General features: G+C 36.9%; 1 protein-coding gene across 1 annotated transcript in view; it reads left to right on the top strand.

The window, feature by feature from the left end:
• The window catches only part of RDH8 (retinol dehydrogenase 8), a 322,412-nt gene that overhangs the window by 106,107 nt on the left and 199,305 nt on the right, over positions 1-17,000 (top strand). Inside the window, exon 2 of the mRNA XM_044082506.1 lies at positions 10,542-10,703. Within this exon, the coding sequence (XP_043938441.1) occupies positions 10,542-10,703 (162 nt within the window). The remainder of the gene's footprint in view (positions 1-10,541; positions 10,704-17,000) is intronic.

The raw sequence follows: 17,000 nt of genomic DNA, 5'->3' as shown, positions 1-17,000 counted from the left end.
CACCTGAGCAGCAGAAATGAACATTAACACATCACACTAACTAAATTTAAGCAGCTTTCCATCACAGCAAGAGAATCCCTAGTCAAAAACTCACATTTAAATTACTGCAAAATGGATATTGCCCACCACTGTAATATAAGCTGGCTGTCAGGGAGCAATCCTATACTTCTCGAGGATGTGAAGTTATTTCATTAATTAGGCCCTCTTTTAAACTTTAGATTAATGAAACAGCTGTAAGGAAATTCCAAAAGCCTGCTGAAAGAATATCCCACATAATATCACACAAACTGGCAATGGAGTTCAATTCAGGCAGAAACTAAGAGACCATATGCTCAATGAGAATACACTTACTTAGGTTCATAGGTGTTTAATAGGCTAATGACCACAAGGGCCTTTTTAAGCCTAGCCATGCATCGCAAAGCCTCACCTGTTTTACAGATCTTGACTAAGTAACACACACTGCTGTTGTGCTTCAGGTCTTTGTGCATCTGCAACCATGAATAACTAACTGCTAAGACTAATTTTTGTTCGACACTGCAGTTGATATTGTCTCTACTCCCTCTAAACTTTTTGGCAAAAATGTATTTTGCATGTATAGTTCTTAAATAATGTCAACAGTGCTCTCCTTTAAACTGTATCATTGCACAATGTATACTGTATATCTGTTAAATACTCATGTTTTTAATTCAAATTGTATTTGTATTTTCTATCAGAATGAATCTGATATGGATATGTGCGTATATACTAATGAATGAAAATTTTTTGATCTTTTAATGGAGATCTCCGTACACCACGGAAAGGGAAGATTTCCCTTTTCTGCACTGTAGTGTGATCTCAGAGTTAGTATATTTAAGTAGCGGGGGGGTGCAGGGGGGCTTGCCCCCCTGCTTAGAGTGTTTCAACGGTTTGTTTTTGTAGGTTGTTGTGTTTTATTACATTTTCGATGTTTCAAGACTCCGATTATATGGTGTCGACCATATCATTTTCGAAGTTTTGAAACTTCGATAATGTAATATAGACCCATAGTTTTGTTGTGGTTGTTTAGGTTTCAGTGCAAATTTAGCTTGCATTATTTGCTATGATTGTTTTTGCCATTTCTGCCTTCTTGGTCCAGGGCGTGGCTGAAAAGGGTCAATGGCCATATCTCTCACCCTCTTAAAGCAAGAAATCTGGAAAACCCATAAAAATGGGGTGACAGAGGCTCAAAAATAGGTACTCTTTTTTAAATATTGCTCTTACAAACTTCGAAAGTTGATAGAATAACAGGTTTTGCATTAGCATGCATTTTCTGAAGGGTATGAAGTCTGAAACTCAAATGCCTGTCTTTATTTTATGACTTCACCCATCCATGATTTGCCAGTGATTTGCCAGAAAACCACAATGGTATGAGAAACAGACCACAATGGTATGAGAAACAGACCAAGACTATGAGGCAAAAATCTGGACATTCTGCGAAAATCTGTACAGTTGAAAGGTATGGTATGGATCAGTTCCATTAGCTGACTAACAAATGTAATAAATTAACCAATGAGAAGACTGTTTAATTTATACAGTCTTGATTAACGCAATGAGAAGAATGTGTTATTGAAGACTGTATAATTTAACCAATGAGAAGAATGTGTTATTCAAAACTATAAATAGGGTAAGCAAAGCTCTATCACCAAGAACTTGCCAGTGTCTCCATCTTGTGAAATTACACCCCCATGGCAGTTAAGCATGTAGGTAGGTACATTAAGCTGTCAGTCATTTACGCCCATAAAACAGCTTACATGTTAAGCTAAACAAGCAACACAAAGCCTGCTAGTGTTCTATCACAAAAGCAATGGCATGTCAAGCTGTAGGGACTCTGCTACACCTTCTGAGTAACTCCTTTCATTGGTAATGCACATAAAAGGCACTTAAAATTGAAGCTAGATTTATGCTTCTATTACTAAAATAGTAAAATGTAAATCTTTTGCAATAGTAAACCAGTAACTACAACATTTAGAGCACATTTTTTTATCTTTGCACTCTTCTGACTAAACTTCTATACCTTGTTTCTTCCCCCCCACTTTTTTGCCAGCCATCATTTCTCAGTACTCAGTTCTCACATTACACTCTGCATATTTCGTAGTTTTGCTAAGCTACTTCTAGGCATACATGTACATATGGAGTAGAGGGAAAAAGTCAGGCTTTTTCATTTGAGATGCTAAAATCTAGAATCTTCTTACCAGCCCCATCTCAGTTACTTTCCAAAACCTAACAATTCCTTCTGTAGAGTATTAAATCTTACCTTCTAACTACACACCTTATCACGTTTGACAATTCTCTTCTTATTTGCACTGTGGCTCTGCATTCATCCCTTTTATGTCAGAATGTACTAGCATTGCAATTAATTTGTCAGGGATCTTTTCCACCTTTACTATCCTTCTTAATATGGACTATATTCAGCAAACTTCCCATCTGAGTATTTGCTCCATTTAGTCACCTTCTGGAAGAAAGCAGATCTATGGAATGCTTATTACTGTTCTGTTTCAGTTTTATATGAATTTCTTGACTAAAAATTCCAAGTATTGTATGTGGTAATAGGTCTAGCTTTGCAATACATACTGTATGTACGCAATGGTATACACAAACATTAATCTCCATAGCAAGATGTTATTTAGTGACTTTTGTTACACATTTAAGTTATTCATTTTTATATATTTAATTTGATTAGTAGCCAAGGTCCTAGCTTGAAAAGATCCATGTTCGCATGGCCATCTATCGCATTAACAAATGGTCTTACTGTTTAATAATTTATTTATATTCTATATTCTGCTATTGCTATCACTTGTGGAATTATCCTAGGTCATTCCTGAAAGAAAGAAGGGTGGCACAATGGTACAGCAGATAGCGTTGTCATCTCACAGCAAGAGGTTCCCCGATTCCATCCTTGGCTGGGGTGCCTTCTGTGCAGAATCTGCATGTCCTCCCTGTGTTCACATGGGTTTCATCTAGGTACTCTGGTTTCCTTCCAATTCCAAAGACATGTAGTAGGTGGATTGGACACTCTAAATTGACCACAGGTGTGAGTGTACATGCGAGTGTGTGGCGTGTAAGAATTACCATAGCTGGGCTAGCCACCCGATGGTGTAAAGCATGGCTCTAGATGATAGTTACTGTTGAAGTGACACCCCCAGCCCATGTGTAAAAAATGGGAAAAGGGGTGATGGATGGATTCTCGAAAAAAGTAGGAATCCTACTAGGCTGCAAACAGAGGCCAAACATTGGGCCTCTCAGTGCAAATGGTTGCATTTATACTTCAAACACTAGGAAATAGAAGTGATATAAAGGGAAAAAGGGGAGTCTAAGGAACTAAACATAACATATATCAGCAGAGTCACACAAAAAGCAGTCAAATAATGCCAGACCTCTAACACCACCCTAGTCCCTCAGGTCACCTCCAAGGCCCTTTGAAGGAAAGCAGCATTGAACCTACCCCACACTTTTAGTGAGCTTTAAGTACTTTTATAACATGAACATACGTAATACTAGCATTTTTAAAGAAGGCAAAATTTCAAAAACATATATACCTGTACAAGCTCACACAACATATTGTATAACCATAAGAGAAGGTGGCTTTCTCTTTTTTTTAATTAATGTATTCAACTTGAAATAGGCATTCAGCTCTGTGAGCTGGAAAGCTTTAAGGTTAATAATTATTTGCTGTTCCATTAGTGGTATTGTATTTTGTCACCCTTTGTTTGTTTCTGTGTTGATGAGGTAGGTGTGTGACCCAAACCTAAGCATTTCCCATTCATGATCCAGAACATAAAATGCAAAGAAAACAAAGTAGTATATAAAATATTCCATCACCATCACCTACAAAAATGAAGTGAAATATAATACAAAATAGTAAGAAATGAAAGTGCTCTTTTGCAGTGTACACCACTCTAGTGGAGGATGTCAAAATTACAATCCATACTTCACATTCAGAAAAATCCATTACCAGTCAGAGTGCATTACCCAATGGTTTACACAAACATTAATCTGCATCGCAAGATGAAACTGTTCTCTCTCTCTTGTATTCATTAAAATGGATACTAACCATACATCAAATTTAAGCAACAAGATTGAAAATGGCTTTCAGTACTGTGATGTAACAAACACCATCAAAGAGGAATATGTGCAAACTGTCTCATACTGTAGAAATACAATAATACTCTAATGTGTTCATTGTCAGCACATTTCCAATGTAAGATAGGAATGCTGAAAGTACAAAAACTCTTCAAACGAACCAGCAAGCAGGCAGGGAAACCAACAGGGAGACGCCAACTAACTATAAGGCAAACGAACCCACAAGCAAAGCAACAAAAAGCCGTACTCCTCAAAATTCAAACTCCTTTATTTTTAACGTATCACAACTGAAGTCACGTTTTCGTTGATAAAACAACTTCATCAGATGCATACCACACCTCTCCACGCACATTTATACATATCCTGCTTAATTAATAAATTATATAATTGGATAAACAGCTTTGTTAAAGCAGAAGGCATGACCAAAATTTTCTTTTCAAATGTGCATTTTAAACTCACATATAAGAACTCACTTTGTTACCACAATACATTCAAAATTACATTCTTAAAAGAATTTTTTACATATTATTTGTACAATATCTACTCCTACTAAAAAAACATATAAAACTGAATTTCATTACATATAAAACGTAACATATATTACACATATAGATAAGGCTAGCTCAAAACCTACCTATCAAGAATATTCAATATTACAATTATAAAATATACTTTGTAATAATATTCAATGATATTTTAAAAAACATATTGAAATACATTATTATGAACACTATATGTTCATTTAAAAACATCAATAATATAAAGTAAAATATATTGTGTAGAATAACCTACAAATATATTATACAAAAATCTGTAGGTATATATCTAAACCTTACAGTTGTTCAGCCTTTAATTTTAAATAAGGTGCAATAGAAATGGAATCGTTCAACCCAGGGGGCTTATTAGATTCCAACAGAATCTGCCAGCATGTTTCTCTATGAGATAACAATGCTGCCCAATTGCCACCCCTACTACACTGGGTAACTGATTCCAAAACAAAAAACTTAAATGCTGCTGCTTCACAAACAGTAGTGTGCCTGTATAGTGCATTGGTGCTAACTTTTTTTAAGATGTCATAAACATGTTCATATACACGCCTCCTTAGCTGCCTCTCCGTCTTGCCTACATAAAATGCCTGGCAGGAACGGCAGACAGCTAAGTACACTATACCCTTGGAATTACAATTGTGAAAATTATATGACCACAGTTTTCTGTTTCTACTTTCCAGGTATACACATTCCTGATCTATAACATACTTGCATTGCATACAACACCCACAACGAAACGTCCCTCTCCTACGTAGATTAGGACCCCTCAATCTGGAGTTTTGCTCTAAGGTCCTCTTAATGTTAAAACCCTTTCTATACACAAATTTGCAGGACAGATCCTTTAAGTTGTTTAGGTCCGTAAATTCCCTAAAATTACAAAATTCCTTTTCAATTATGTACCTGATCTGTCCTGCATGCTCACTGTATTGTGTAATAAATAACTGATTGGGGCCTGTTACGTTAATAGACCTGTGGGAGTAATCGTCATGTAGATCCACCTTGCCCTTCCCCAAAATAGGAGCAAATCTGTTTTTTCTGGACACCCTAACTTCATCATAAACAGAATTAATCAGACCATTAGGGTACCCTCTGTCCACAAAGAAGGACCTCAATTTGTCCCCCTCAACATGGAAACAAGAGTCATCTGATGTCATACGGGGCACCCTAACAAATTGTCCCTTTATAATAGATCTTTTTTGGAATTTTGGATGTGAGCTTAAATAATGAAGATACCCGTTGGAAAACGAAGGCTTTCTATAAATACAAGAACTAAACCCTTTACCTTGTTTACTAAGAGAAACGTCCAAATAGTTGACCTGTTCAACAGATACTTGATAGGTAAAACGCAAAAATTCCGTTGTAGAATGCAGATAGGTTATAAACTCATCTATACGACCTTCCGGTCCAGTCCAAAAAATACAAATGTCATCCAGGAATCGAGTATAGTGAATCCAATACTTGGAAAATTCACTATGCACAACAAATTTTTGTTCCCAGATTGACAAAATAATATCTGCATACGTGGGAGCACAATTGGCTCCCATGCAGACCCCTGAAATTTGCTGAAAATATTCCCCACAAAAATAAATATAATTATACTTGAGGACCAATTCCAACAATTGCAAAACCAAATGAACATCATTATTTGTAACACCTGCACATGCCCAAAGTGCTTCTTCCATCCATTCTAACCCAATCATATGAGGTATCACTGAAAATAGATCAACCACATCTATGGTGACAAAAAGCAGGTTAGGTCTATATAAATCATTAGTGATACCACGCAAAAATTCCCACGAGTCCTTAAGAAGATGATCATGCTTTCCCCACAGTTGTTTTAATTTCCAATCCAAATATTTTGAAAGGTTGTGGGTTTTGGACCCCTGGGCTGCCACAATTGGACGTAGAGGAGGATCATCCACATTTTTGTGGATCTTGGGTACCCCAAATATAGTAGGTACCTTTGGATGGGAATTTTCCAAAAAGGAATATAGATCCATTTCAATGATCTCCTGGTCCAAGAGATCCTTAAGCACCAGGTCAATTCTTTTATAAGAAATATGTACCTCGTTTAGGGAAACAGTTGTATACTTAGTGCCATCTGACAGCAAATTGTACATTTTTGCCTCATATAACACTTGGTCCATAATGACCGTGCCACCCCCTTTGTCGGGTTCCATCACCCGGACACCGGTGTTGCCCCCCAAATCTGACAAAAGGGTAGCCTCGGCCAAACTTAAATTAGAAGTATACTTGGACTTCCCCACCTTGCTCCTAATGTGTTGCTCAATTCTGTTTTCCAAGTTTTTTAATTGGGGGTGCAAAGGGGGGTTGTATGTACTAGATTTTCTAAGATTAAGTCCATGTTGCATAGAGGTGGACCCAAGAAGATGTTGCAAATTCAATTTGCGAATAAAAAGTTTTACATCCAAAATGGTATTAACCAAGCTGCTACCCCTACTTGGTACAAATTTAAAACCTTTAGTGAATAAAGAAAACCAAGTATCAGAAATGACAAGGTCACTATAATTGTAAATATGATAATCATTAAGAGTGTACTTGAAATAATTTCCAATAGCTGTCATTACAATCTGCCCTGAACCTACCAGTCCTCCCTCTGGTTCCTCCTCCACCCTTTGGGTGGCGGTCCCCCCACTCCCTGCTGTGGTCCCATCTGTTGTACATTCATCTGTTGATGATGGGACTGTTTGTGCAGGCGTTCCGACCTCCTGGGTAAAAAATCTTCCTGATAATGCTCATCAGGATGGGGCAAGGGAGGAAAAGGTTCCTGCAAAGGAGACTGAGCCTCCGCAGGGCTGGAATTGTCCCTTGAAACTAGGGGATATTTATTCCCACCTCTAAACAAAGGGGGGTTAGGGTAATGCCTACCCTCAGCATACTCTTTGATATCCCTGTTTAATTTTTTATATTTGCGATTTAATACAATATTACATTGCTGATCAATATGCTTTCTCATGTCATAATATTTCTGTTTTTCCGTTTCAACAGTAAACAATAGGTCAGCAGTAATAACATCATTGTATTTAAAAATATCCTTCAACAAAGATTGCATTTCTACATCATTTCTTTTGATGATGGCCTTAACATTACCCAGGCCACATTCATCAAACAATCTTACAAGTTCAGAATGAAAATCACTTCCACGCTCCACATGATTCGGGTATTTGTACACCCGTAGCCCCTTAGGGACTATATGTTTATTCAAACATTCATTTAAATATAAGTTGTCCAACTCTAAAGTCTTATATTTATATAGGGTTTGCTCAAGCAGCCGCATATTTTCAGAAAAGGAACTGGTGTTAAAATTATTCTCACCGTTTTCATGGAATGTGAAAATGGGTTTGTGAGACACCCATTCCTTGAAAGAAGAGACAGGAAAATCAGCAGAAGCAACATGGTTACTGCCGGTAACAGTGACATTCTCATCACGGTCCCGTAACGCTGCCGGAGTGTTGGCGTAGTTGAAAAATTCAACTCCATCCTGGACCTCACGAACACCACCGCTAACGTTAGAACTAGATGGCAAATTGAAACCGACAGTCCTGGAAGTAAGAGCCCTGAGTATTTCACGTTGTTCCGTGATGACGGCTTGTAACCCTTGACCCAAGGGAGTAAGAAGCTGTACAAGCTGGGTTAGTTGTCCCGTAAGTTGGCGGGTATAGGAAGCTGCAGACTGCACTCCATCCTCCCCACAAGCGCCGATAGCACTTGCGGTATTGTTCCCCAAACCAGCCTCCATGCCAAAACCAAACAAAAGATAGGAATGCTGAAAGTACAAAAACTCTTCAAACGAACCAGCAAGCAGGCAGGGAAACCAACAGGGAGACGCCAACTAACTATAAGGCAAACGAACCCACAAGCAAAGCAACAAAAAGTCATACTCCTCAAAATTCAAACTCCTTTATTTTTAACGTATCACAACTGAAGTCACGTTTTCGTTGATAAAACAACTTCATCAGATGCATACCACACCTCTCCATGCACATTTATACATATCCTGCTTAATTAATAAATTATATAATTGGATAAACAGCTTTGTTAAAGCAGAAGCGTGCTGACCAAAAATTTTCTTTTCAAATGTGCATTTTAAACTCACATATAAGAACTCACTTTGTTACCACAATACATTCAAAATTACATTCTTAAAAGAATTTTTTACATATTATTTGTACAATATCTACTCCTACTAAAAAAACATATAAAACTGAATTGCATTACATATAAAACGTACCATAACCAAACCATACATCAAATTTAAGCAACAAGATTGAAAATGGCTTTCAGTACTGCGATGTAACTAACACCATCAAAGAGGAATATGTGCAAACTGTCTCATACTGTAGAAATACAATAATACTCTAATGTGTTCATTGTCAACACATTTCCAATGTAAAAAAGTAGGATTGTGCACATTAGAGACTCTCATCCCATCCTTCTTAGTATATAACTTTAAACAGGAAGCCTTATTTTGCATCAGAACAACATGCATTCTTGTTGACCTCCATTGTAATGACAGACATGTCATATTAACCTTCAGAATCATGCTGTCAACACCAAGTATCCCCACCTTCGACCAGCAAGAATTAAAATATGTAACTGTATGAATTACATATGTACATATTTATGTATGCACATAAATGTGTGTATATTTGTATAGACACACACACACACACACACACACACACACACACACACACACACACACACACACACACACACACACACACACACGCCCACTTCAGAATCTTGAAAGCTCAAAATCTCGAAATTCAAAAGACTAAGTCCAAAATCTCGAAAGTTCAAAATATTGAAAAGTCAAAATACTGAATCTCATAATATCGAAAAAATACAAGACACCAAGACTTACTGTATTCCAGCACAACTACATACAGAAACATATTAAACTTCTCCAAGTATAAGCCCCCCTGCACCCCACATGTGGGGGGGGGGGGAGATGCACCCCCCACACCCCCTGCTACTTAAATATATCAACTCCGAGATCAAACTTCACTACACAAAAATGAGTTTTGTTGTAGTATAGCAAATTAAAAGGGAACATGACTAAGGTTACAACAGGCAGTCATGAAGCAAATAATGGTATATTTGCCATTTTCTTCTGTGGAGTGCAATCTCGGAGTTGATATATTTAAGTAGCAGGGGGTGTAGGGGGGATTGCCCCCCCCCCGGTTATACTTGAAGAAGAGTAATATATTTCTGTATGTAGGTGTGCTGGAGTACAATAAGTGTTGGTGTCCTGTGTTTTTTTGATATTATGAGATTCAGTTTTTTGAGTTTTCAGTATTTTAAACTTTCGAGATTTTGGACTCAGTCTTTTGAATTTCGAGATTCTGAAGTGGACACACACACACACATATTCAGACGCATGTGTTGCATTCTTCCTATTCATTTATACATCTTACCCTTTTTAACTGATTGCATGCCTGTGGGCACTTACTTTTTAAGGAGGTAATGCCTCATTTTCCCCCTTTGTTCTTCAAAGTTTGTCTCTGAATAAAGCAATTTTTTGGCCAAGCATGTGACACTCCCATGATAGTGCTGGAACCATTAGTTGGAACACGACTACTCAGCAAATGAAAGAATTAGAACATACTTGGTTTATATATACCGCTAGTGATTTCGTTTACTTTAACTAAGTAAAGAGAATGTAGAACAACCCTTTCCAGCAACTCGTGCCGTAATATGCGAGTAATTAAAATCTGTTTCTTGCAATGAATTTACTATGATGTCCAGAGAACTGGAGTCCTGACATTTGTCACATTTAAAAGTCTCTACTGGAGTTTAAATAATAGTTTTATAAAGGTTGATGCACCTTGTCCTCTGTCTCATTCTACAGTATGTTATTTTCTTTTGCAGTAATTGCTACTATGAGAGACCTGCAGAAGAAAGCAAAGCTGGAAGAAATGGCAGGAGATGCACTGAACAAAACCCTGAGCATTAAACAGCTAGATGTGTGCAGTGACGAATCTGTGACCACGTGCCTTAATAGTATTCAGGATGGCAGAGTCGATGTGCTAAGTAAGGAATGGTGTTCTAACAAAGAAGTCCTTAAGTGGGACAAACTGCTAAAAGTAATTAATTTTTGGTATGTTTTTGGTTAGACTTACTTGTACACTGCAGTTTTGCTAGCTTTTGAAAAGACAAATGCAAATAAGAGGTGCTCTTGCATCCTCACCCAAGACACCCCTGAATGCAACAAACACTGCTCTGACATTATCAACTGGTTTTCTTATTTTACTTGTGTTTTTTTCCCTCTCTCACTTATTTCACTTTATTTTATTGCACATCATTCATCTTATTAAGCCAACTGCACCAAAGCTGCTTACAGTGAATTATGTGATCGTATGGGACTGCAAGCCAAAAAGTCAATATAGTAAAGCAATGTTACTAGAAAACAGCAGAAAGACAAAACAACACTTATTAATCACAAAGAACATAATTAGTGCCACTGTCTCTACATGTTTATGTATTACTAGCATATATGAATAGAGACTGCACCCAATTTACTATAAAAAGCAGGGAATGAAGTCTGCAGCAAATTACACAACTTTACATTTTTTTCTCTGTATTCTTTTTGTCACCATACCTGGTGATTATCAAGTCTCCTGAAGTGTATCTTTGATTATTTGAGCCCCTGCACTAGGGAGCTGACCAGAGGAGCTACCATCCAGGCAGCTGTGGAGCTAGCTGTGTCCTTACTAGCATCTCAGTAATGAGGGTATTTCTAGAAGAAATCTAACCATGCAGAAAATGCTGCAAAGGTTTGTTACAAGCCACTTTCATAGAAATAAGAAAATGCAGGCAGAAAATACTCCACTCCACATTTATTTACTCTGTGGAAACTACTTCCATTTAATAAAAGTTGTATCCCCAGACTGAACCCAGAAATGGGCCATGTAGATCAACTCTCTATCTTGGTTAATATATTTAAATAAAATAAAATAAAATAAACCTGGTGTCAGTTATACACAGATAAATATGAACAATGCAACACTTTTCAAATACATAATTTGGATATGACAGGAAGGCAAATCCACACCTGTGAGTAATGGTACAGAGTACCTAAGTGTGAATAAGGTACACTTAAGATCTGCAGTTCAGCATATACAATATTTACAAAACTTTTTTTTTCCAAAACATTTTTATTTTTTAAAACATGTAAAACAATAAACATTAATTATTCACAAAGTTAAAATTCTAGTTTGCATAAGATTCACAAATTCCTTTACCATAGCAAATTATTCAGTTTTACTACTATTACTATCCATATTGAATAACACACCACATTTATCTAATAGTGGAAATAACTCTAATACTTAAAAACAGATGAAATATTCCTAGATCTCATTCTAATCAATTTTAATTCTTTTTGACATACATCAGTGGTTAAAATCAGAAAACAAGAAAAAAGAGGGTTATTATTTTTTTTAATTTTTTGAAAATATTCTTCCTAATAATAGACAATAAAATCAATAACAACACACATTGTGATTTCTGGATTCAAGAACAGATGGGGCAGTGAATAAAAATTAAACTTTTAGATAAATAACAATTATCAGACCACAGTGCTCTGAATAAATCATTAATTTTTAACCAATAATCACTAAAATGTTCACAACTATAACATTCTTGCGTATTCTACTTTTACTAGTTCATCACATCTCAACAGTCATTTGTTTTTATCGTATGCATTTTACTTATCTTATCTGTTGAGATAAATGATCAGCATGACATTCCAAGTAAATGTTCTCCAAAACAATGAGAAGGATTAAGGCTGGGAAAACTTCAAAATCAACTTTTATTATCTTCATCCAGATTAGTAAAGTGCATCTTTAACCTATAATTCCAAAAAAATTTTTATTTTTCAAGTGCTACATAATACCTGCTTAAATAATCTAAATAAGCTTGTACTCAAATCTATCTTACTGTAGATAACTTGCATTAGATAACTATTCATGTGGAATAAATTATACAACACTACAAACAATCAAGACACTACATTAGATTCTCTTCCTTCAGTTATGACATTATGTTTCAATTTTTGGCCACCCCATGGCATAGAGGGATAAAACCTTGATTATGTCACAGGTGACATGAAACCAAATAGCAACACTAGCACACGTAGAAGCTGGCAGGCAAGGACAGGAATAAGCAGATACTACTTGCCTGCCTGCCTGCCTCAGGACTGGACAGCAGGCAGGCAAATGCTGCCTGTTCACTTATTCTGGGTTTAGAAAGGCAGCTGTAGCTTACCACATGGGTGAAACCTAGCAGGAACACTAGTTAACTACCCCAAAAAGCTCAAGACTATTGAGCCAGCACTGCTGTGTGCAAGCTGCACTGTGAGCTGACAGAAGCCTTCTGAGGGCAACTATAGCACATCAAAAGAACCACTGCAGGGGGAAGAGGGTGCTCTGCTTGGGAGAGGGAAAGCCACCTCTTAGGACCAGAAAAGATTGCCCACTCCCTATCACATAATTCTCACCATGAGCAGACTTGATCATGGGGATTCCTAGGCAGGTACAAATGGGTTGTATGGCTCTAGCCTGCCTGGGAATCTCCTGTTACCTTGACCATGTCAGAAATGGTCAAACTGAGCAAGGGTACAGGAGGCATTAGGCTCAGTCCTGCAGGGATGAAAAAAATTGTTTGCAAATTGTTTGCATTTGCACTATCTAAAATTCGTGGCCCTTTAGAAGCAATGTAGCTGAAGTATTGACATGTCTTTAAAGATCCATTTGCATACATCTCATGGGCCCCCACTACATACGTTTGAATGTATTACATAGTGAACACTCTAGTTTGGTGGAGTCTTTCTTGCAGATTTTACTGAATGGTTTGTCTGTATCACATTTTTACCCTTTTCCTGGATGCTGTTTGGGATATTTTGTAGGCAAATTAATGTTTATAGGCATCAAACTGGGTTTTATGTCCTGGGTTTCTAAAGTATAGCCAAACAATCCACTTATGCTATACTGACAAGGTCACAAAAAGTCAGAAACATAGCACATGTACAGTTAGTGGGGTTTGGCTTTACTCACCAAGTAAAAAGGTATGTGTATTTAGAAGCCATGTAGCCAAACCAGAGTATGTCCTTAAGGGGTCATTTGCAAATATTCTCCTTGTGTCTCCACTGAAAAAGGGTCTCTACCCAGTCGGACTAACCTGGTTAACAAATGTCAAATAAATCAAAATAAAATATATCCCATGGGCTTCCTCTACAGGAGGCTTAAGATATTACACAATGAAATCTCTAGCTTGGATGAGTCTTTCTTGCAGATTTTACTGATTGTTTGTCTCTGTAACCTTTACCTTTTGCTTGCAAGTAAAGTAACGCAAAAGCAATAGGGAAAATTAAGGCTGTAAAGGTATTTCAAAACTATATTACTAAAATGCAACATGTCTAGACTATATTATACAATCCAGTCCTGTTAATGAACTAAATCACTATTTACTACAATAAATAAAAAAAAAAAATAAAGACAATATAAATGCTGCAGCAGCATTTGTTCTAACAACCCATAAGTCATACAAAAATCAGAAATACTGCTGCATAAAGCAAACTAATTTTTGAGGGGTGGTACATGCTTGCATTACACCAACATTTCATTTCGGACTTCCCTCCATTTTCTCTGTCATCAATAATAACTATCTCATAGAATATCACAAAAACCCCAAGTCTTCCAACGAAGCAAAAAACAATAAACCAAAAACAATGAAATAAAAATTAAAAAAAAGTCCCAACACAAACATGGTTTCACCGATTTAATAGCACAAAACACAAAGATCCCAATGACTGAGCGCTTTCACCATAAGAATGACTTCATCAGAGTAACATTGGATGGTACAAACAACATTTAAACAACCCATCCCCTACCTGCTGACCAATCCACATTGAATGACATCATCGCAAAAATTAAAAAAAAAACAGTTGATTATACATGAAATATAAAAACATGATTGAACCAAAATACAAGATAAAAATGCACTTGTACAATATGCTTAAAGATAAAAAGTGTTGTGATGCTGATATACGTTGCTAAATATATAAAGAAGAAATTTTACTTAATCACATTTGCTTTAGCCTTAAGTGTAGGAAGAACAGCAATACTGTCATTGAGGCCAGGTGGCTGTATAGCATTTAGCTTAAGTTGCCACATTGTCTCCAAATTTTCCACCTTTAGTTTCAAGTCACCTCCTCTTTCACTACTTTTCACCTTGTCAATGACAAAGAAAATAAACTTTTTAAAATTAGTACAACATGTACTATGTCTATAGAGTGCATTGTGAGCATCTTTGTTTCTGATGGCCCTAACATGTTCAGTGATCCTTTCCTTAAGTCTTCGTACAATTTTGCCCACTTAAAAACTGGTGCAGCTGATACAGGTGGCAACATATACTAACATGTTAGTGTTACAGCTGCACCTTCCTGGGCAGCTCAAAGAATGTCTGTAACCAGGTATGGACACATATTGGCCATCATTGATGTACTTATATACCCTACAGGTCCTACATTTGCACATTCTAGATATAAAAGACTTGCAACTAGAATTCTCCATAATGTCCTTAACATTTCTCCCTCGACTGTAAACTATCCCAGGTCTCGGGCCAAGAATTTCCTTACTTGCATCCCTAAGACCAAAGTGCCATGCATAGTTGATGGCTGAAACAATATCTTGGGACAGGTGATGTGATTGCATCTAAGAATCATTGTAGATGAACCATCAAACTGTTGTTGGGCTGGTTTTACTGGTAACCCAGCACGAAGTATAGGTTGGTAAAGGGTATCTCTCTTCTTTAAAACCTCTTGTTTGACCATCAAAATTAATTTTAAGGGATATCCCCTATCTAAAAACATCCCTACAAGTTGAAACAACTTACATTTAAAAGTATCAGAGGTGCTCACCAATCTCGACAGTCTGACCATCTGCCCCTTAATAATTCCCTTTTTCTGGTGATAAGGGTGACAACTGCTAAAATGGAGCATAGAATTTGAAAAAGTTTCCTTCCTGTGGATACCACTTGTAAGAATCCCCCCATCAAAATTCAAATGGATGTGTAAATAATTTATCTCATATGCATGCCAAAAGTTGGTGAACCTGAAAAAAGTAGTGGTGTTATTTAAAAATTCAAGGAACTCATTGGCCTTCTGTTCAGTCCCTTTCCATAGAATCAGAATATCATCCAAGAATTTGTTATATAACAGGATCTTGGACATAAATCGAGATGTGAAGATATAATTTACTTTCCAGTATAGAAGTACCAAGTTGGAAAAAACGGGAGCACACTTGGCTCCCATGGCCACTCCTGCAATTTGTTGGTAAATTTTCCCTTTGAAGAGCAAAAAATTATTCTTAAGGACCAATTCCATTAGATCAACCAGCAATTTAATCATGTTCTTATTGCAAGTTTTGCTGTTAACTAAGCTTTCTCTAAAGAAATCAAGACCCTCCTCATGGGGTATGGTGGTAAATAAATTTATCACGTCGATGGTAAGAAACGTGAAGGGCTCAGGTAAATCAACACCCCTAAGTCTTTCTAAGCAATGCCGTGAGTCCCTTAAAATATGTTCAGATTCCCCCAAAACTATTTTGGTAAAAGCATCCACAAAAGCTGCCAATGGCTCAGTTTTTGGAGACAATGTGGCAACTTCGTCTAAATGCTATGTATCCACCTGGCCTCAGTGACAGTATTGCTATTCTTCCTACACTTAAGGCTAAAGCAAATGTGATTAAATAAAATTTCTTTTTTATATATTTAACAATGTATATCAGCATCACAACACTTTTTATCTTTAAGCATATTGTAGAAGTGCATTCTTACCTTGTATTTTGGTTCAATCGTGTTTTTAGATTTCATGTATAATCTTTGCGATGATGTTATTCAATGTGGATTGGTCAGCATGTAGGAGACGAGTTATTTAAATGTTGTTTGTACCAACCAACATTACTCTGATGAAGCCATTCTTATGGTGAAAGCGCTCAGTCGTTGGGATCTTTGTGTTTTGTGCTATTAAATCGGTCAAACTATGTTTGTGTTGGGATTTTTTTATTTTTATCTCATAGAATATCACTCCATACAGGTCTAATGTATTTGAATGGCTAATAATGATGTACTTTTACTGCATACACCTCCAGAATCAACACAGCTGGATCATGGACAAATGGGGCCCTATGCCTTGTAATAATTCAGGCCCCCGCAAGCCATGCCAATATCCTATCACTCAGTTGTCTCTCCCCAGTTACCATAAACTCTGTTCAAACCTGTCAGTGTGCATACTTGCTGGAACATGTGTTCTGAGAGACTGCTTTTCAA

The sequence above is a fragment of the Protopterus annectens genome, chromosome 9.part0, assembly GCF_019279795.1.
Source record: "Protopterus annectens isolate FY-2018-M chromosome 9.part0, PAN1.0, whole genome shotgun sequence".
Lineage (NCBI taxonomy): Eukaryota > Metazoa > Chordata > Ceratodontiformes > Protopteridae > Protopterus > Protopterus annectens.
Note: the sequence above shows the minus strand (reverse complement) of the source record. Positions and strands in the feature narration are given on the sequence as shown.